Source organism: Penicillium cosmopolitanum (assembly GCF_028827165.1).
Source record: "Penicillium cosmopolitanum strain IBT 29677 chromosome Unknown utg000009l:1.0-9042332.0:1.0-9050551.0, whole genome shotgun sequence".
NCBI classification, from domain to species: Eukaryota; Fungi; Ascomycota; class Eurotiomycetes; order Eurotiales; family Aspergillaceae; genus Penicillium; species Penicillium cosmopolitanum.
Window position 1 is genome coordinate 880,775 of NW_026622679.1, and position 20,388 is coordinate 901,162.

General features: G+C 51.6%; 9 protein-coding genes across 9 annotated transcripts; 3 read left to right on the forward strand and 6 right to left on the reverse strand.

Annotated features, from left to right (window-relative positions):
* Nucleotides 1–18: 18 nt before the first annotated feature.
* On the reverse strand, nucleotides 19–1,531 carry N7509_008396 (glycoside hydrolase family 76 protein; the record flags this gene model as incomplete). Its single annotated transcript, XM_056633033.1, has 3 exons — nucleotides 19–606; nucleotides 682–1,376; nucleotides 1,441–1,531. The coding sequence occupies 3 exons, from the start codon at nucleotides 1,529–1,531 to the stop codon at nucleotides 19–21; spliced, it is 1,374 nt and encodes a 457-aa protein (XP_056483653.1).
* A 1,370-nt stretch (nucleotides 1,532–2,901) lies between these two features.
* Nucleotides 2,902–4,730, reverse strand: N7509_008397 (chaperonin-containing T-complex subunit CCT2; the record flags this gene model as incomplete). The annotated part of the gene is made up of 4 exons (XM_056633034.1): nucleotides 2,902–2,961; nucleotides 3,029–4,403; nucleotides 4,496–4,653; nucleotides 4,728–4,730. The coding sequence occupies 4 exons, from the start codon at nucleotides 4,728–4,730 to the stop codon at nucleotides 2,902–2,904; spliced, it is 1,596 nt and encodes a 531-aa protein (XP_056483654.1).
* Nucleotides 4,731–4,976: 246 nt separating this feature from the next.
* On the forward strand, nucleotides 4,977–6,993 carry N7509_008398 (WD40 repeat domain-containing peptidylprolyl isomerase; the record flags this gene model as incomplete). Its single annotated transcript, XM_056633035.1, has 3 exons — nucleotides 4,977–5,052; nucleotides 5,126–5,503; nucleotides 5,558–6,993. The coding sequence occupies 3 exons, from the start codon at nucleotides 4,977–4,979 to the stop codon at nucleotides 6,991–6,993; spliced, it is 1,890 nt and encodes a 629-aa protein (XP_056483655.1).
* Nucleotides 6,994–7,480: 487 nt separating this feature from the next.
* On the reverse strand, nucleotides 7,481–8,480 carry N7509_008399 (uncharacterized protein; the record flags this gene model as incomplete). The annotated part of the gene is made up of 2 exons (XM_056633036.1): nucleotides 7,481–7,874; nucleotides 8,044–8,480. The coding sequence occupies 2 exons, from the start codon at nucleotides 8,478–8,480 to the stop codon at nucleotides 7,481–7,483; spliced, it is 831 nt and encodes a 276-aa protein (XP_056483656.1).
* Nucleotides 8,481–9,879: 1,399 nt separating this feature from the next.
* On the forward strand, nucleotides 9,880–10,497 carry N7509_008400 (uncharacterized protein; the record flags this gene model as incomplete). Its single annotated transcript, XM_056633037.1, has 1 exon — nucleotides 9,880–10,497. One exon carries the CDS (start codon nucleotides 9,880–9,882, stop codon nucleotides 10,495–10,497), a length of 618 nt encoding a protein of 205 aa, XP_056483657.1.
* A 185-nt stretch (nucleotides 10,498–10,682) lies between these two features.
* On the reverse strand, nucleotides 10,683–13,039 carry N7509_008401 (allantoate permease family MFS transporter; the record flags this gene model as incomplete). The annotated part of the gene is made up of 7 exons (XM_056633038.1): nucleotides 10,683–10,981; nucleotides 11,043–11,310; nucleotides 11,369–11,917; nucleotides 11,970–12,150; nucleotides 12,221–12,300; nucleotides 12,387–12,588; nucleotides 12,783–13,039. 7 exons carry the CDS (start codon nucleotides 13,037–13,039, stop codon nucleotides 10,683–10,685), a joined length of 1,836 nt encoding a protein of 611 aa, XP_056483658.1.
* Nucleotides 13,040–13,888: 849 nt separating this feature from the next.
* On the reverse strand, nucleotides 13,889–14,893 carry N7509_008402 (uncharacterized protein; the record flags this gene model as incomplete). The annotated part of the gene is made up of 1 exon (XM_056633039.1): nucleotides 13,889–14,893. The coding sequence occupies one exon, from the start codon at nucleotides 14,891–14,893 to the stop codon at nucleotides 13,889–13,891; it is 1,005 nt and encodes a 334-aa protein (XP_056483659.1).
* Nucleotides 14,894–15,714: 821 nt separating this feature from the next.
* On the reverse strand, nucleotides 15,715–18,242 carry N7509_008403 (Zn(II)2Cys6 transcription factor; the record flags this gene model as incomplete). Its single annotated transcript, XM_056633040.1, has 4 exons — nucleotides 15,715–15,801; nucleotides 15,862–18,040; nucleotides 18,100–18,126; nucleotides 18,181–18,242. 4 exons carry the CDS (start codon nucleotides 18,240–18,242, stop codon nucleotides 15,715–15,717), a joined length of 2,355 nt encoding a protein of 784 aa, XP_056483660.1.
* An 868-nt stretch (nucleotides 18,243–19,110) lies between these two features.
* Nucleotides 19,111–20,226, forward strand: N7509_008404 (androgen-induced gene 1 family protein; the record flags this gene model as incomplete). The annotated part of the gene is made up of 5 exons (XM_056633041.1): nucleotides 19,111–19,188; nucleotides 19,284–19,321; nucleotides 19,391–19,414; nucleotides 19,479–19,671; nucleotides 19,741–20,226. 5 exons carry the CDS (start codon nucleotides 19,111–19,113, stop codon nucleotides 20,224–20,226), a joined length of 819 nt encoding a protein of 272 aa, XP_056483661.1.
* Between the last annotated feature and the right edge of the window lie 162 nt (nucleotides 20,227–20,388).

The following is a 20,388-nucleotide window of genomic DNA, read 5'->3' on the forward strand; positions in this document are numbered from 1 at the left end:
AGCGTGGGAGACCACCTCTTACCCACCACGAATCATCCAGGTAATCGCCACCACCCAACCAGTCACAAAGATGACGGTCAGGATTCCGGCACCCGCTCGGTCGCCAGTCGTGATCGGTTTCTGGATGAGGGTGTTGGTGTTGGATGAGTTGGTACCAGCATTCGGGTTACTCTTCGAAGTACCGCCGTTGTCTGATGAATAAGGTGCCGCGTTCTTCAATGGCACCATATTAGCGTTGAGAACACCTAGCACCGCCAGCTGCTGCTCTAAGCCATCCGTTCCATCCGAGGCCTGCATGTACCACTGGATACCACAGAGGTGGCCATCCTTGACACAGGTCTTGGTGGCAGCCACCGCGGAGGTCTGGAGCTTAGGCATGATCTGATCAGATGTACCCGGGACGATCAGAGTCAGCCAGGCGAGCCAGGAGGCAAAGTAAGCCTTAAAGGTTCGCTGGTTACGGTCGCATTTCTCGATTGCTTCACAAGTGATCTCCACCAAGATCGAGCCATCGTCCTTGCCAAAGCCTTTGGTGGGGTAGAACTGCTCTGAAGTGCCGAGCAAGCCCTCAACTCCTTCCTTCCATTTCGATTCGGTTCCGTTGGTCTGTGTGCATGTGAGTGGTTAGTGATCGGCGCGTGGGTTCAAGAATGGTGAATGGAATGCGGGGGAAGATCATACGTAGTTGTGCATGTAGGCGGCACCGCTGATGTAGGTCGCGTAGTTATAGGTCCATTGCCAGTCACCGTGATCGGTACATTGTGTTGCGGGGGTGGTGGAATCGGCAATGTTCCAGTTTTTCTCCTTAAGGAGTGGGGTGCTGGCACTCCAGTCCCAGATGCGTTCGGCCCATTGGGCATAGGTCTGGTTGTGGGTGTAAAGTGCGAGACGAGCAGACAGTTGGAAGAGACCACCGTTCGAGATGGCGTTTTTGGTCTGGTAGCCATCCTGATAGGGCCAGATCTGCCAGCGCAGACCACCCTTACAGGTGCTGGTGTCCCAGCGGGGGACCTGGGTGTTGAACACACCCTGCGCCAGAGAGACCCATGACGGCTGACCGTCCTCTTCGGGGAAATTCAATTCGGCGGCGGTCATGGCGGCGAGACCCCAAAAGACCTGATCGTCATTGCCGAGATACGAGCTGTAGTTGGAAGGGAAGAAGTCGTCGTCGCCCTTTTGCCAGTACATGCCTTCTTGGACGGCAGCATTGAACTGATCATCACCGGTCAAGAACCAATATTGAATGAGGATCATGAACATGGAACCACCTTCCCACCAGGTGCCATCGAACTTTCCGGGGATATCCTTTGAATCGCGATCATTATAGTAGTTCATCATGTCGGTTGCGACCTGCTTGGCGGCCTTGGATAGGGAACCTAATCAGAGACAAGCCTTGGGGTCAGCGGGGCGAGAATGCTTGGAAGCAGGAGAAAAACGGACCCTGGTCGTTGACGGTGATGTCGATGGCGAAAGCCGCCTGGACGGCGACGAAGCCGGCCAGGAGGGAGGCCATCCAGTTGGAGAGGATCATGTCAAAACGAGTGGAAGGTGGAGGGCATCAGAAACGAGGGGAGGGGAAGAGAGTGAGAAGTGGTAGAAGAGAACGGAGGAGGAGAGAAAGCTGACAGTGGGGAAAAAGGGAAAGTTGTGGCTGTCAGGGTGTCACTGGGTTTGGGGGTGTCACTGGGGGAGGTGCCAGTGCTGGTGCTGGTCCGGTGGGCCCGGTGGCGGTTGCCCTTTTACTCTAAGTATAGCAGTATATCATTCAGTATAGTAGAGTACTACTAGTACTGCTAGTAGTATTCAGTATATGCTAGTATAGTATACCAGATACTAGTAGTATAGCATAATATCTACAATCTACTCCGTATAGGGGCTACACATTATGAACCCCTTCCCTTCCCTCTGACACTAGTATTCCTTGGCGTGCCCCAAAAATACGAACAAGCCCCAGCCTGCAGAAATAAGACAGCTTGGCGCGATCGGGACTAGGGGGAAGCCCCCCTCGCGCCAGGGGAAAGACAAGGTGGGACATTAAGGTCAATTAAGGATGGGAGATGCACCAACAATGAGTCCCCTACTAGTCCACTCATTGACCCACGTTGATCCGCTGGGGACCGGGAGATCGGTGCTCCATGGGCTGTCTGGCGAGACCCTGAGGGTAGGAGGGGACCAAAGTAGACTGCCAAAGCTTGGTGTATAAATTATGGATGACGGAGGACGGAGGACAAGCCCCATCTCATACATGTATGTCCGGAGGAAATAATAAGCGTGGCGCCTCAGTCCAAAGGGTCCAAGCAAAGGGAAATTGGACGCCCAAAAAGTCCAAAGGGTTCAAGCCCCACTCATATGTGATGACTAATCAGGCAGCAAGGCATCAATATATCAGCCACTAGACTCATACATGAGAAGACAATAAGACAACAAGACAACAAAGCAATAGTATTTATCGAAATGTGTGACCCATGCAATGCGTACACTTCTATAGGAGACAATTTGAAAAGCTTAGAAGGTAGGAAAGTCAAGACGACAAATGCAAAGGCCGAGGGCGTTAAACAAAACTCATGATAAATGATACCTACTGAGCTTCAACTCTCCACATTACGGGTCATGGAATAACCCAGCCCAATGGAGAGTACCTGGGTATCAATACTCAGTAGCGTCTTTCATGGCACAGCCCTGTTGGGATACACTGGCAGAAGCATCCGTTTATCCATTAGACCAAAGTTCCCAGAGACAACTGATTCTACTGTGTATCCCACTACATATTGGTACTAGATACTAGATCAATCGGTGTGTAACCATGAGCATGGTACTATTCATTGCCATATTAGGGCTTCATCTAATGTACGGTATTTTGGTCGGGAAAGATACACATCGCATCACATCTCATCATTCATTTCACATCCGCTCACGACGGCGAGGCGCCGCCCGGATGATGTTATCCACTCGGAGAAGAAGCTAAAACATTTAATTAGTATATTACTTTCTGAATCATGGTGGGAATCCGTTCGGGGCGAGAACTTACCTCTGCAGCCTCCGAGGCCGACGAAACAACCGCCTTCTTCAGCTTATACGCCTCCACAACACCCAACTCGCGCATATCAGCAATACCTCCACCCGGCGTCAACAGGTCCAGTCCGGAGCTGGTCATGCCGTTGTTGATGGCCTGGCGGAGACGGGTCACCAGATCACTGGAGTCCAGACCCGCATTATCAGCCAGAATGGTGGGAAGCTGCTTCAGAGCGTGTGCGAAAGCGTCCACCGCCAGCTGCTTCTTGCCAGTGGTGTTCTGCGCAGCGTGCTCGACGGCCTTGGCCATCACCATCTCCGCGCAGCCACCGCCCAGGGTAGCCCGTGGGTCCTTCACGGTCTGTGAGAGGACGGCGAGAGCATCGTGCAGCGAGCGCTCGGCCTCGTCCAGCAGCTGCTCGGTGGCACCGCGCAGCACAATGGTGCAGGCCTGGCCGGCAGACACACCGGAGAACTTGATCAAGGTGTCCTCACCAATAATGACCTCCTCAATCAGGTCACAGGATCCCAGCTTCACCTGATCGGGGTGCTCGAAGGTAGAGGCGATCTCACCGCCAGTTACCAGAGCGAGACGCTCAATGCCGTCGAAGTCGGCGTGCTCGATAGACATGATGCCAGCCTCGGTGAACAGCTGCTCGGGCCAGTTGTAGATCAGCTGACGGTTGACGAAGCAGTTGATGCCGTGGGACTTGATCTGCTCAACCTTGGCGCGCATCTTCTCACGCTCGGCCTTCTCCAGGTCGGCCAGCTTACCGGTCGAGTCGACCTTGACGCGAGCACCGAAGATCTTGACCTTATCCGTGTCCATGGCGGTATTGGCCACCAGGATCTTGGCGTTCTCCAATCGCTTGGGCTGGTTGACACCAATCTTCTTGTCCATGATGAATCCCTCATCCAGGTAAGAGTCGTTCAGCTTGCCACCGGCCTTCTTGATAATCTGGATGTGGCTGAGGTCGGTGGAGCCCTTCAGGCGGAGAACAGCCTCACAGGCGAGACGAGCAAAGTGTTCACGGTCTTGGGCGAGCACCTTGGAGCTCAGTGTGGTACGGGCGATAGCGTGCAGGTCCTTGCGGAAGGCCTCGGGGTCCTTGCTGCGGTCGACGGCCACAGCCTCGAGGGCGGCCAGGGCGGCCTTGCTGGCTATCCGGTAACCATCGATAATGGTCTGGGGGTGGATCTTAGAATTGACCAGCTTCTCGGCCTCGCGCAGAAGCTCGGCGGCCAACACGGTGACAGATGTTGTGCCATCACCGACCTCGTCGTCCTGGACCTTGGAAATGTTGACCAGGACCTTCGCAGCGGCGTTGTCCAGAGCGATCGATTTCAAAATAGTAGCACCGTCATTGGTAACGAGAATTTCACCAGTGGATCTAGATATCCCAAGATGATAGTTAGTACACCTGTGTTATAAATCCCCGCGCCCGCACTAGCTCGATAAGAAATTGGGAACCCCTCCACGTACGCAGATTGCAGAATCTTGTCCATTCCCTTAGGACCCAGGGTACTCTTCACCAAGTCACCGACGGCGATGGCACCAACAAAGGCCGAAAGACGAGCATTCTCGCCCTTCTCCTCAATTACGTCGTCCGCAAAGATCTGTGTGGGATTGCCGAAGGAAGCCTATAACAAGCAAAGAGTTGGTTAGCTGAGAAAGACCGGGCCACATCAGAGAATCAAAGCCATTCAAAACATACCATTTTGATTTCAGCTTGAAACGAACAATCGACCGGAACGATCAAATGTGTCGACTGCTGAAAGATGATAGCAACTCGTCAACAGTGGGGGGGGGGAACTTGGAAGGGAAAGGAGAAAAGTCGGGTGGTCCGAGCTTCTTCTGCCCGCAAAGGCCACCGCCCGCGATGCGCTTCCCTTGACTTCTTGATTCTTCGAAACTGCTTGCCCTCCGTGAATGCCACGCTTGTATCTTACGAAGAGTGAATAAAATGCCAGACTCTGAAGAACTCGCTGCGTCTGCGGCACTGAAGCGACCTCATTCCGCCGTGGAGGACAACGACAATGGTGAGTGATCTACCTCCGAAGAGCTCTCTCGACGAGATAGCTTTGCGCAGACGACTGATCAACTTCATGATAGCCGACGACGACTCTTCCGACGATGACTTCGGTCCAGCTCTGCCTTCTGAGGTCGCACCCAAGAAGAAGCGGAGAAAGTTACCCTTTGAGAAGGTCTATGTGACCGCGCTACCCACCTCGCCGCGGTACTCCAAATCGCTCATGCACAAGGAGCAATTGTCCTTTGTGACCGTCACTCCATTCACCGATTTCTTAATCACTAGCTCAGTTGACGGAGTGGTCAAGTTTTGGAAAAAGGTAGCGGATGGTATCGAGTTTGTGAAGGAGTTCCGTGCCCATCCAGGCGAAATTCGCAGTACGACCGTCAGCGCCGATGGCCGCAGTTTTGCGACAGCGGGGACGGACAAAACGGTCAAGATTTTCGACGTGATTACATTTGGTGGGTGTCTATAAGCTATGTGGACGCGTCTTTGCTCAGCGCTAACTATAACAGATCTTCTGGCAATGTATAGTCTGGAGTTCGTACCACGGTGTATCTGCTGGGTTCATCGACGAGGTGCATCTCTCCCTCTCCTCACAGTGACAGACGAGTCCAGCAACACGATTCAAGTTTTCGACGGCCGTGGTGAGAACCCGCAACCCTTGCACACTGTCACCTCTATCCACCGCAAACCCGTGGCATCCATCGCCTTCAACAATGCATTCGACTGTGTGGTTTCCGCCGATGAGTCGGGCATGGTTGAGTATTGGAGAGCAGGAGATGGATCATTCGAGAAGCCAGACAATGTGTTTGAGCTAAAATCATCGACCAACCTTTTCGCCTTCAAGAAAGCCAAGTCCGTCCCCACCGCAATCACCATATCCCCGTCAGGCGAGCAATTCGCAACCGTCTCGTTCCCGGATCGCCAAATCCGAGTATTTGAATTCGCAACCGGCAAGCTCTACCGCACATACGACGAGTCAATAGCAACCATCACAGACATGCAACAAGCCGGCACAGCACCCTTCCAACTAGACGAGGTAGAATTCGGACGAAGACTAGGCGTGGAGCGCGAATTGGAAGGAGAAGCGACACGAAACAAGGTCAACGTCTCCTTCGACGAATCAGGACACTTCCTGCTTTACGGATCACTTTACGGAGTCAAGTGTATCAATACCTACACCAACCGAGTGGTACGAGTCTACGGCCGAGAGGACCCCTTCCGTGCCTTGAATCTCACCCTGTACCAAGGCCAACCACTGCGCAAGGGTGTAGTGACTGTATCAATGGCAGCAAGTAGTAACCCGCTACTTCAAGAAGCCGAAGAGCGCGATCCGATCTTGATTAGCACCGGGTTCGCCAAGGTCCGGTTCTACATGTTCACCAATGAAACAGAGATATCCAAGTCATCGCGCGACGTGCAGAACGAGAAGCCGACCGAAACCTCCGGAGGAAACGAATCAAATGCCCCCAAGACCGGCGAGAGCGGAACGGCCGCCATCCTACACACCACCATGGGCGACATCCATCTGCGCTTGTACCCGTCCGCTGCCCCGCGCACCGTGGAGAACTTTGTCACGCACGCTCGACGGGGTTACTACAATAACACGATTTTCCACCGTATCATCCGCAAATTCATGATTCAGGGTGGTGACCCGCAGGGTGACGGTACTGGAGGCGAGTCAATCTGGGGCGGCGAGTTCAACGATGAGTTCTCTAGCTTGAAGCACGACAAGCCGTATACGCTTTCCATGGCCAATGCCGGAGCCAATACCAACGGCAGTCAATTCTTCATTACAACCGAGAAAACTCCCTGGTTGGATAATAAGCATACGGTCTTTGGACGGGCGGTGCAGGGTCTGGACGTGGTGCATAAGATTGAAAATACGAAGACGTTCAAGGAGAAGCCCGAGGTCGACATCAAGATTGTTAGCATTACCATTTCGTGATTTGGGAGGGGATATGGATCAAATCTACAATGTACAGTAAATATATGCGAGATGAAAGCGCTGAAATTCATTCCATGTCAGACGAGCGACGCAAAAAATTGTAGTAAGAGTAGTAATAAAAGTATATGTACCATGCACTTCCTAACCGAGCAAGACGAGTCCGCGGGTGGTATACGGAGTAATCCGTAACGAGATAGGCCGGTGTCAACATTAGATAGTATCAAAAGGGGAGCGAAATCGTGCAATGCCTTAAAAATCCCATGACCACGCAAACTCCGAGAAATGCAAGTAAAGTAGAACGAAGCCACACGTAAAGGAGGGTCCCAACGAGCGCATCGAAGATCAGATATATCAAATACATCACGTATGGCGGTGTAACAAAATGAGCAAAGTATTGTTTTCCCTCTGCTTTTCCCCTGAAAAGCGGGTTCTTTGAAATGAAAAAAAGGGCGGTCAAATCCATAAATAACCGATCATCAATTATCGATCACCTTTGGAGCTGTCGAATCTCCACATCTGCCGCCGCAGTGGGCGCACCCTTTTGCAACCTGGAAGGCGGGACAATTCCCTTTGGCGCAATATCAGTACGCGAGGAACTAGCCAGTGAACCCGACTGTACAGGAACAACACCAGGACCTTGGGCCTGGAGACAGGTGGTTGGGACCCCCAACCTGGTGGCGGGGGGGCTCAGCACACCAGAATCATTGCCCGAGCCAGGTTTCACGGGCAGGGCACCGCTGCTGCTGGCGGCGTTGGGGGCGTAGAGACCGGGATGTCTCGCTTCGTAGCGACGTTTAAGCCAAACACCCAAGACGGCGAGGGCCGAGAATCCGATGACCAGGACAATCAGCATGACGACCCATTGGTAGTGGGTGCTCCACCTGCGGATCGGGACGGATTAGCATGATAGGTTTCTTTTTCGGGACGATAATTTACACCGATCGTCTGAATGATGGTTCAGGTAATGATACTATGTATCCGATACCCGGTGCTGGGAAGAGAGAAAGGGAGGGGGGTTGTCAGATAGTGGGTGGGGTCTCAGGGTCTTACCAAGACTTGTTTTCTTCGGTGGTGGCATTCTTGGAGCCGCTGGACGCGGAGGTCGCGGTCGAGGTGGAAGTTCCGGTGGTAGCCGTGGCCGTGGCCGTGGTGCTGGTGGTATCCTTGGTGTTGGTGCTGCCACCAGACTTGCAGTAGCTGTTGTACCAGCTGGAGAGGGTGGTCTGGTCGGAAGAGTCGCAGTTGCTGCAGAGAGCGCCGGAGGTTTTCAGCGAGGTGAGAAGAGAGGACTCGCAAAAGCAGGAGGTCCAGGTGGATTCGGTGCCAGCGACACAACTATCCTGGGCGGAGTTCAAGACACTGCAGTCGATACCGCATTGTGGGAAGGTGGTTGAGGCGCTCGTGGGGATGGGTTTCGAAGCGGCCAAAGTGGTGGTGAATAGGGTGGAGGTGCAGGCGAAAAGCAGGCAGGCCCGGAGGAGGGTCATGGTGACGGTGGGTGAGATTGCAATGCAGGATTTAGTGGGAAGTCGAAGGGGATCAGGCCATATCCAAAGGGGAATACTAGTAGCAGAGAGATGTAGAAGTCAAGAAGTAGAAGTAGAAGCAGAAGCAGAAGCACCTTCAGGTAAAAGATAAGACAAGAAAGGTGAAAGGTGAAAGGGCCTGCGCCGTGGCTATTTGGGGGTCGTGCCTGCCTGTTTTGCCCGCATTCGGGGGCCTTCCGCTTGCAAGTTGCGACTAGTCCCTTTTGGACATTTGTACACAGTACAGTATAGCATACACAGCATAGTATTATGTATAGTATTATTATACTATATTATACTATGTTATATATTATAGATGCTGGTTATTAACTATCTAGTAGACAGCTATTTAGTGTAGCGATGATACTCGTAACTCACTACACATCACTATCATCAACCCCAAACAGCCCCAGTCCCAGTGGCCCACTGTCGATCGCCCGTTAATCTTACCAGAGAGTACCCTAGGGTACTAGGGTCCCAGCTAATCTAAGGCAGTCATTTCTACCGATTGGCCCTGATCGACTTGGAGCTTGTTTTATTTACTAATTCTCATTCCCGCTATCCCTGTGGAATGTGTGAATATATACACAGGAATGTATACTAACTATACTAGTAGTACTATACTAATACTCATAGACTCTACGCCCAGCTACACACCTGGGTAGTATAGCATAACACTACGGAGTATTCGGATGTTCCACTCTATCTCTACTAATGTATACTTCCAGGTTTCCCGCGCTCGGATCGCGTCCAAGTCCTTGAATCGGTCCCGCACGAGGATTCTCGCCCACGAGTCCGCCCACATGGTGTTGCACCTAAAATGAAGTGAGGGTCAAACTCAATGCTACGGAGTACCTTTTCCGAGTCATACATACAGATAGGTTATATATGGCTGGGATCGTGCTGCATGATCAGATCTGCTGGGTATTTTATTTATTTTGAATTCTTACTAGTACTAATCACTAGCGAAGTATAGTTAGTAAATGGTGACTCGGAATCATCCACTGGGGTAGTAGTAGTACTACTACTACTAGTTAGTACTATGCTTACTTAGTTTAGGGAATTGCTACGGGTACTAGATAATATATATTCACACTCACTTCATCCTTGAGAGGTGCTTAGTACTAGTAGTATTCGAGATAAATGTAACAGCCCAAAATACCTAATACTAGTACGAGTATTTACTAATTAATACCAACTTGAACTTATTTAAAATGTTATCAGAGTTCCCGATGTGTATACTAGTACTACTACAGTGCTACTAGTAGTAGTGTCAATGCCTCATCCGCCCAGCCCAGTCTCCCGCTCCCGCTCCTCCTCCTCCTTCTCTCCTCCCCCTTCAACCCATTGCAACCCCACCATGCCCTCACGCCAAATCCTCGCCACCCTATTTGGGTCCCTGGGCAATTCCCGCTGGTCCCTCACCCGTGTCCTTCGCAGCGACAACCCCCTCGACTTCAATGGCGAATTGCGGGGCACTGCCACCTTCTCCGCCCTCCCCTCCGACCGCGACTGGCTCTACAGCGAAGAAGGCGAGATCCCCAGCTCCATCGGCGGCGCCGCAGCCGTAGCCGGACTTCGCTGGACGAAAAAATATATATGGCGAACAAACGAGTCCGGCCGGATCAGTGTGTGGTTCGTCAAGGTCGCCCCGGGCCCCGACGAAGCCGATTACCTTTTCCACAACTTTGATTTCAACGAGACAACTCTCTCCGGAGGAAAACAAGCGCCATCTACTGCCGAATCCAACCCTGAGTTCGTTAAGCCGCCAACCCCTCCGACCACCGAGGGATCCGACGCAACGTCCGTCCTCGAGGCGCAAGGAAATCACCTCTGCATCAATGATATGTACCGCACAGCCTACTCCTTTCGCATTCGTCCCGAGACCGGCGAGGTCCTGAGCTGGGCAAGCCGACACGTCGTCAAGGGTCCAAAGAAAGACCAGGATATTGTCAATTGCTACCAACGATTGGAATGATCGCGCAATCTCCACGTCTAATCTAGCTACGACATGATGAAAATGCCAGCGTCCCAGCCTCAGTCACATTCGATATTATATTTGCATTTATCAATTCAACATAAGCTCTCAACAGACCATATAACCGATCGTTGATTAGACCGGACATGGCCTGATCCCACTTGACTTGATCTATCTACACAGATCTACATGGTGTAGAAAAAGTCCGGCCGCTTATCACCTAGCAACTCGATCTGGTTCTGGTTGAGTCCCTCGACCCAATGGTCGCGCTCGCCACGCCGGCGCTTGGCATTCTCCCGCCTCAGCAGGATGTACTGCAGCAACGAGCCGCCGAACTCAAATAGAACCAGGTAGGCGAGGACAGTGCCGTGGCCCGGATAGTAGCGCGGTTTATCCTCGTCACGGTAGATATTGGAGGAGACGATGCCGTTGAGATTACCCCATCCAATGATGAAACCCAGAGAGACACCACGCTTGTAAACACCTGCACCTGCGTTAGTGTCCTGCAAAAATATAGCAGAGAACAAATCATAACCCAAACTCACCCTCTGTATTGTTACTCGTCCACGAAATCGTGTTCGCAATGGCGGGATAGATACCCATAGCCCCAAGGAAGCATCCAGCATAACGTGCACCGGGAGCCTGGCAGCCTAACAGAATAGCAAAGCCCACCATTCCCAACAGCGAAACAGCCATATTGCAAATACCACGCTGCTTAGTGCGATCCGCAATAAAGCCAACCGTCACAGTCAACACAGCAGCGGCTGCGTAGGGAGGTACACTAAGCAACTGCGCCTTGATAGAGCTGTAGCCCTGTGAAGGGGTCAGCGAATGCCAGCACCAAAGTCGAGAGGATTGGGACCAAACTCACCAGTTCACTAATAATAGTCGGAACAAACAAGGAAAAAGCATAAAGTGTCCCATCAGCCCCCATGTAGATAATCGCACCAGTATAAGTCTTCCAGTCCTTCACACTTGCCCAGAAATAGTCCATCTTGAACTCCTCATGCTCAGCACTAGACTGCTGATCCGCTGCAAGACGACGCAAGACCCGAGCCCGATCATCTGGCGATAAAAACTTCGCCTGATCCGGAAAATCATGAATGAGCCAGAAAGAAGCGATTCCAATAAGGATCGTCAGCAGGCCCTCCAGAATAAAAATCCACGACCACCCCGCCAGACCACCGATTGTGTCCATCTTCGCAATGGCCGCTGCCAACAACCCACCAAAGGACCCGGCAAGTGCAGCAGCAGAGAAGAAAATAGCCATGCGCACGCCGAATTCAGAGCGCTTGTACCAGCATGAAAGAAAATAGCTCACGCCGGGGAATAGGCCTGCCTCGCTGAGACCAAGGAACCATCGGACAGCCATCAGGCCGGAGTAATTCTTTACAACACCCATGCATGTCATACAGATGCCCTGGACTGCGTTAGCTGGTGTTCAATAGAAAAGTGTGCATGCATAAACTCACCCAGGCGATCATGATAAGGGGAATGAAGATACTCGGGCGCAGTCGTTTGAGCAGGATATTGGTCAATGGCTCGAAGACGGAGTATGAGACGAAGAAGATGGTAAGACAGGCATTGTATTGCGCGCCGGTTAATTTGAGATCATCCTCTAGACCGACGAGCTTTGCATTTCCGATATTTGTTCTGGGATGAGTCAGTTTGTTTTGTCAAGGTATGCATGGGGGCGTAGAAATTTATTTTCGAGGTTGCCTACCGATCAAGGAAAGAGACCAGGTACAATAGACTCAGCCATGGCACGAGACGGAAATCAAGCTTCCAGAGAAGCTTGCGGTCCTGCAAAAGGAAAAGAAGAGTTAGGGTACCTGCATCGATCGACATGCAGAAGCAAGACAGAGCAAGACAGGGATGGGAGTACGTACGATTTTCGCCCTTTCCTCCTCGCTCAAGCCAGCATCCGGGTCCTCGAACCCAGCGAGTCTCTCATTGCTGTCAGCTTTGAGGTCTTTCTCCGCATCAGATAGGCGGGTAGCGTCAACCGGCTTCTCTTTCTCGGGAAGTGTAGCCATGACACAGGCACAGGCACAGGCACGGACAGAGTCACAACAGATGAAGTCACTAGCACTACGCCGATGCAGCTGCAGGGAAACGAAGAAAGCACAACCTAGCTCGCAGACTGAAAAATAAGAAGGGCGGGGGGCAGGGCAAGCGAGCTTATAAATCGGCACGTTGTTACCGGGTTTCTCTGAGCTCGAGCCAATCAGGGTTGCATCGGGGATTTGGCAGGTTGGGGGCTATTGAATGGACAGGGTTTGTACCATTGGGATTCAGCGGTTTGCGCTGCATTAGCTTTGGCTGCGTACATCTCGGTGGAGAAGGGATCATCCCTGTGATCGGCAGTGGGTCGAGAGATACGGATACGATCGGCGGGGAGGGGATGAGCGGAGGACAGTGGGCAGCGGACCAGCGGAACGCGGAGAGGCATAATTGAAGGGATTGGGATGCTTAGGTTGGTTAAGATGTCGAGGAGGCAATAGGACCAGAGAGGAGTTGTGAGTGCCAAGAATGTGTTCATTGGATGGATGTGAAATGTAAAATGTGGGGGGGTTGGTTTGGGTATGCGGGGAAATTAGGGCAAGTCAGCCCCGACGGAGAAGTTTCTTTTGTATGGAATATCCACATCACATACGGAGTAAAGGAGGGAGTTACTTTTAGGTTTAAACTCTGGTTTTAATCCTGAGCTAGAAACGAACATGACCGTCTACTTCGATAGGTATTACTAGTAGTAGCTATGCTTATTGCATCAGAGAGGAAGTTGTACATTGTGAATAAGCCAGTTCAATACCCGGTGATTGGGACCATGCACGTACTGATTACTACTGGTGCCCTCGATCCGATCGAACTTGGATTAGAATTTACCTCAACTAAGTAACTTGACATATGTATTAATCTCATCTAGAAGAATAAGCATAAGGTATAAATTTATCAACCTAAGCTTAACCCCACCCCGCGGAGTGTGGGGAGCTCGGCAGCTTCCATCCTAGCGAGACCGGGAAACCGTCGGCAAACAGACGCCGCGGGGACGTGTCTCTTCTCCTGAAAAAATAAAACAAAAACACTGATGCTGTTTCCCATTGAATGTGGATTGTGAAATCGTCGATTTTGTAGGCATATGGCCTAATGTCATCTTGGATCTGCTGCAAATCGCAGAAAACCAGCCATATGTCACCATACTCCATCTTTGCCCGTTGCTGCTAATCTCCCCCAGTTCCCTTGAAATGATTCGGTTTCCGCACTCAAATGGTCAAACTCAAAACTCCATGCCTAATCACTTTTGCCTAATAGCCTATCCTCCTACCATCAAAACGCTCGCTGTTGACTATCTCCTCAACCCCCGAGATCTCAAATGAGCAACCGCAATGGCCTAGACCGCGCAGGGGTCATGGCAGAATTCAAGATCCGCAGGGGAAAATTGCTGGGTGGAACGCAGAATGTCATACGCGACGAGCGCCATCTTGATCGATGTGAAATGGAGAATACTGGTTCCAGCCAACACATTCTCTTGCGTGAATTCAATCCACTCCGCCCAATCCGGCTCAAACAGAACTTGACGCAGATACCCACGCAGTTCCAGATGTTCAGAATGAATCTTCAGGCAGCGAGTTCGCCCCCATTGGTTGATCTGCTTGTCCATTTCCTCGCTAAGGATGTAGGTCGGGGTGCCGACCTGACGGACTTGGGTGGGCCAGTATCCAAGGAAGAGAGCGCCGTGAGTTCGACGCAGGAATTCCTGTGCTCCGCTTTGCAGGACAAATCGGATCATCATTGTCGGGTATCCGCCCATGATAGTCGTGGTATCAGCCAAAACGATGGACTCGATCTTGCCTCCTTCGACACGAGACAAGACTTCATGAACGGTGACCCAAGGAGGCAAACCCTCCACCACGACAGTGCGATAGATATTGGTATTCTTATCGTGTTCCCCTGGGATATACCGAAGGCCTGGTCCGACGAACAAAGGAGACCGCTTGATTCCAGTCAATTTTGAATTATACTGGAATTTTTCGGCGAGCTTTGCTTCCTTGCCATCCTTGAATAAACGACGCATGCTCCACTGGGGCAAGGCTGTCCATGTAGGCGGGGCAGTGCTAAGCCCGGTGCGCTCTACCTCAAGCATGGGAACGCCAACGTCCTCAGCAGGGACTTGGACCACAAATTGTTTGCCAATGATGGGCTTCGGGACTGAACCGGGTGCGTGCATGCTTGCTTCTAGACCTCGGATCTTCCCGAGCCATCCCACCGGAGTGGAAACTCGATAGGGAACGTCAGTATCACGGCTGATGGGCGGCACTGATTGAGACGAGGTGTTGGTTTCCTGAGAGGTCCTTTGTGTTTCTTCAGAGGTATCCAAGGGTGTAAGGCTGGTCATAGTTTCCTTATCGATGCGAGGGATTGCAAAGTGAGGATCGGTTTTGCTTAATGGGGCGAAGGGATCATTGTCGAAGTGCGTCGGTGATCCCTAGAGGAGAGTTAATCAGAAATCTAGAACAAACAGAAGATGGAGACTTACCACATGAGCAACTGGGCTCATTGTATGTTCGACCACGTCGTTTCTCACAGCACTGAAGCAAACGATCAGAATCAAGTCATGGTCAAATAAATGTGAGCTGGAGATATGTTGAGGTGGAACAACTCACTTGCTTGGGACCAAATAGCTATACTGGAATGCACCCACCAACTCATCCACCAAGTAAGAGGTGCGTGCCGACTGGTTGAAGTCGTTCATTTTGCCGGATTATGAATTCCGTGCTTGTTTTTGAGTGAAAGTGTATAGCTTGGAGAAGGAAAAGATTGGAAGAAGTTGAGGTGAAGAAAGTGTAGTGTGATTGAGGGAAGCCAAGGAGGAAAGTTGAAGTTGAGGAGGAAGAATGAGAGGAAGAAGAGGAAGAGGTGAGGCTCCCGAGACGACCACACTCTGCTTTGACTTACCACCACACCAAACCACAACACAACATGTTGCCATCCTCCCCAGCCCAACTCAACCCAGCCCACTGAGAATTGATTACCCTAGAGCCGAAGAAGAAGAATGAAAGCACGTGGTGGAACATCGTGAGTTGATGAGTTTATTGCGCTATATCATCTATCCAGTCATTCATCATTGAGGCACTCTGACACTCCCAACAGTTGGAGGCAAAATCCAGTATTGCCAATCGCCATCCCAAGCCGATATTCAACTGTCCAACTATCCAATCAACCGAGAAATTGTCCTTCGGCTAGCGCAATCCACGGAAGCTTGTCATCCCAGCAGCGTTGCATCAATTGGCGGGCGTGTTGAATCTAAGATTATTCTCGTTAGTGTTGTTGAAATCTAAGAATTTACGTTTGAGAGGTGCTCACCTGCTTTAACCCAGACTTTTCCAACACGAAGAATCGATTGAGCAGCTTTGTTCGCTGCGCCGCGTCTCGCGACTCACAGCCAGCAGTGAAAAGCGGGAACAACGAGCAAAACTCGGGCGGCGCGTTGGCTGGCATACGCTCCAGAGCCCCAATGAGCTTGCGGAGGGCTTCTTGCACGGGGAAAGAATCGGGCGACGAACCAAGCACACGTCTGTGCAGATGGAGAAGTCCCGCACAGCGGAATGCCTCCTCAATGGCCATCATGTCGTCACACTCATCTTTGTGGTGGTTTGGGTCAGCATGGGCATGTTCGCTGAGCCCTTCGATGTCTCCTAAAACCGACTGGGCTTCCATAACAACATCCGCCGAGGGGTGCCATGATTGTCGGAAATTCCCGTGCTTATCGAATCGCTCACTATCACATTGTTGTACAAGGCGACCCAACCGAATAAAAAACGCTCCTGTGCGTGGAGTGAATCCCGTGAAGCAGTCCACGGTAAAGTCGTCATGGTGGTCTGAGCCATGACAAGCAGCTAAGACAGTATGGTACAGCATTAATGGTGGCCCGGCCTGACGACATGATAGTGCTCCCATTGTGTCGAGATAACCCAGCCAGCGCGCAAAGAAAGCACCAATTCTATTACCCGGTCGCGCGATACGTTCGCTGCGGGCAAGAAACAGATCCCGCGCAAGCTTCAAATGGCTTTGCCAGGTTATAGGCACCTCGAACGTGCTAGGAGAAACAATCTTCAAGGACAATAAGAGAATTGCTGTGGCCAGGTGGCTGTCGGTGATATCTTCCGGAGAGGCCTCCAATGCAACCCGCAGGGCCGGGAAAACCTCACTTACCCAGTGTGCGATTCGGTTTGCCGGTTCAGGCTGACCCAGATAGCGTGCACGATGGCTGGCAGAATATGCGAGCAGGAGATTCAAGAGATTTGGATCGCCAGTGGCCATCGAGGGAAGCACCGACAAGAAAGGATTGTTTTCACAGTCATGCGGTACCAACATACGCGACGTGTGGTTGAGGAAGTGATGAAAATACATGAGATTGATCGGGTTATCCAGCAGCGTCCGTGGAAGCGGAGATAAGTATCTCGGAATATTGATCGGTACTGGAGACGCATAGTACCCGCCATAATCAGCATTTTGTGTGGCAGGCGAAGCCCAAGGTACACTGGGGGAAGCACTGTCTCCACTTCGGCTCTTTGTGGCAATCGAGTCCAGCGCTGAGTTGATGTCAATGGCGGCGTGGTCATTATTCAAGGCAAGGTCATGATCCGGGCGCCCAGAATCCATGCCGTAGTTATCGGTTACACTGGTCAGGTAGGCCTGCCATTTACTTTGCGCCAAGAATGACTCCCTGACGGCGTGTTCTTCGTCTGGCTGATGGAAGGAATGCAGTCCTTTTTGGCCATGCATTTGAGAGTTCGTGGCATGGGATCCGCCTGTCATCTCGTGGGATCCGAGCAAGGCTAGAATATCGCCATGACTGGAAATATCGCGGGTTTGATCATCTCGGTGCTCCATATCACTAATGGAGAATCCCAAACCATGGTTAGCCTGGTTTCCGCTCTGATGATGATCGGATGGATGGTTGGTCTCATCAGCCGAGTCACGAAGGAAGGACTCTGGTTGAGATACTGAGTTGGCATGGAATGCAAAAGCAGAAAGAGACCGGAGCCCAACCCCTTGATCTGCCGCTGCAGAAAATGACCCATGGAAAGAGGGGCCAAACGGATATCCTGACATAGGACCCGAAGATCCCGCAGTTGCCATGGGGGAGTGATCAGCCCAGGCCGAGGAAAACTGTAACTCTGCCTGAGATGGCGAATTGATTCCCTCGGAGCCCGACTGGGGCTTTGGAGAGTCAAATATACCCAAGTGGGTGTTTGTGCCAGGTGAGATTGCACCGGGAGAGCCCAAGTCCCCAGTTCGAAAATTTACGAAGCCATCTGATGATGGGGGATTGCTTCCTGGGGTGGGGAGTTGGATTGGCTTAGCGGCACTCGTTGGAATGGGATCAAACCCGATCAATGTCCCTCCATAGCCGCTAGATTGGGAGTTGGGTGAGTCCACGGAAGCTCTTTTCGTCCGACCTCCCCAGTTGAGGCGGACGCTATAATCGCATGACTCCCCCTGCCGTTGACAATTGAGACAAATAGGCTTCTCTTCTCCGCTGCAAGAACCAAAAATTAGTCAAAAGGTGTTGGTATTGCAGGATGCCTGCGTTCTTACCATTTTACTTTCCGTGCTTTACATGGCCTGCAGCAGTCATTAGTCTGGAAGTTCAACAATTGAGGAGCATATATCATTTACCAGCATCCTTTGCGACTTCTTCGCTTGGGCTCTGGCGCGCCAGGTCTTCTTGGACGAGGCATTGCCCGAGGGTGGCGAAGGCAGAAGGCGAGGGCGAGGGCGAGGGCGAATATTCAAAACAACAGCAAGAAAATGTGGAAGAGAGAAAGAAAAAAAAAGAGAAAAAAGAAGAGGGAGAAGGAAGGGGAGTGTCAGAACTGTCTCCGAATTTTCATACAGAGTACACTGTTGACCCTTTCCATATACAGGTTACGTTCTTCTCAAACCTGATGCAGCAACCTCACGAGGCACACAGATCGGACCGCTTTCTGCGACGGGAACTGTGATGACCCCAGGTAGCAATGAAACGAAAATCGACCAGACACCCACACCTAGTAGACAAGCACATCGAGGTGTGGGAGGGAGATGTGCCTTGAAAAGAGATTAAACTCGGAGAAAAAGCTGCAGGTGCAGCTCGGCAGAAACAACGTTCAAAGTATGTGACCAAGGGACAATTGTGACGATCCCTCACGGCTCTGGGGGTGGAAAAAAAAACGGGGGATTCTGGGGAAGGCCCACTTGATAGGTTCAGAGACACTTGCACACCATGCACTTGTCAGATGAACGAGAGAAAAAAGACGCAATGGAAATTCAAGAAGAGAGAATGGGCATCTCCCACTTTCCCAAAAGTGTGGGGAACCTGGTGATAAGGATCAGTCATCAGCCGGAACGCCGGGGATGAATTAATCCGGGACGGGATGCCGCGGCAGGCCGGGTCACGTGGCTGTGCACGGTGTTTAACCAGGCGTGGCAGGCGCGATCCGCGGGGACCGCTCGGAAGGTGCGGGCGCTGGGAAGCTCCCGAAAGTCCGCGGGCTGTCGTCACTTGGTTGGTTGTTGGTTCTTGTTGGTTCCCGGTTCGACTCGTTATCTGCCTTCATTTCCTCAACCATGTCTCGTGCCCTGATCGAGAAGCACCCCTTGCAGTGGCTACACAGCCCTTCTCGGGGTATCTCGACGTTTGTTCATGTATGTTGGTGTTTTTTTTTTCTCTTTCCTTTTTCATCCTGTTATCTTGTTATTCCCCTCTCCCAGCGGAGCTGAAATGCTGACTTCCTATCCAGTTGACCGGCCTCGCAAGCTTTACCTGGTCTTTCAAGTAGTAGGTACACCGGAGATGTTGCTCGGTCCATCAATTTACGTAAAGATTAACGCTAACGTCATGATATAGTATGCACGAGAACCCTAACCACGCGTATGTCTTCCCGAAAGAGCGTCGGATTTACTCGGGTTGAGTTTGATACTGATGACCACCTCAGGAACGAAGCATATGGCTGGCACTTCCAATACTTGACCGTTATTGGCCTGAGTCTGTCAACTCTCACCTTTATTTTTGCCATTCTCGCCGATGTGACACTGTCCCGACGCCTCTTCTTGATCAAGAACCTCTTGTCAGTGTGTAGTGCGCCGCTGGAAGTATTGATCAGCGTTCTCTACTGGGGCCTAAGATTGGTGAGTGTCAACCGCTTTCTTTTCGTCCGCCCGCCTGATCTCGGGACCCTTGATCTAATTGAGTTTTAGATCGATGAACGTCTCGTCGTTCCCGATTGGGCTGTGATCCCTCTCGATGCCGGTATGTGGCTAAACCCCGGGGGTCCGCTCGCAGAGACCCGCCACCCAGCTTTTGTGGGGGCTGTGTGTTTGCTAATTCATTTCGGTAGATATAAGCTTTCACGCATTGCCGTCCATATTGATGCTGATCGATCTTCTGTTTCTTTCCCCCCGTGGACAATTACCGTTCTGCCGTCTATGGGACTATCCGGTGCCATTGCCTTTGGCTATTGGTTCTGGGTGGAGCGGTGTGCCTCCTACAATGGATGGTATCCGTATCCCATCTTCGAGCAGCTGCCGACTCCAGGTCGTGTTGCGCTCTTCTCGCTCAGTGCGGTTGTGATGGCATTCAGTACTGCAACGCTGAAGTGGCTGCACGGTCGCGTCAATGGCTTTGGCGTTCCCATTCCGGCACAATCTCGCTCTGGTGAGATTAAGCGTGCAGATGGCTTGTAGAGGAAAACTAGACCTCTTGCTCTGCACCTTCTTGGTGTCACCGGGAAGCAATTTTGCTGTTTGGTGATTTGCATGGCCATAGAGTATATAAATGGGAGATAGAAGAGTGTTTTGGTGTATTAACTCTGACTCGGAGCGATCTGGATTTATTTCATTTGCTTC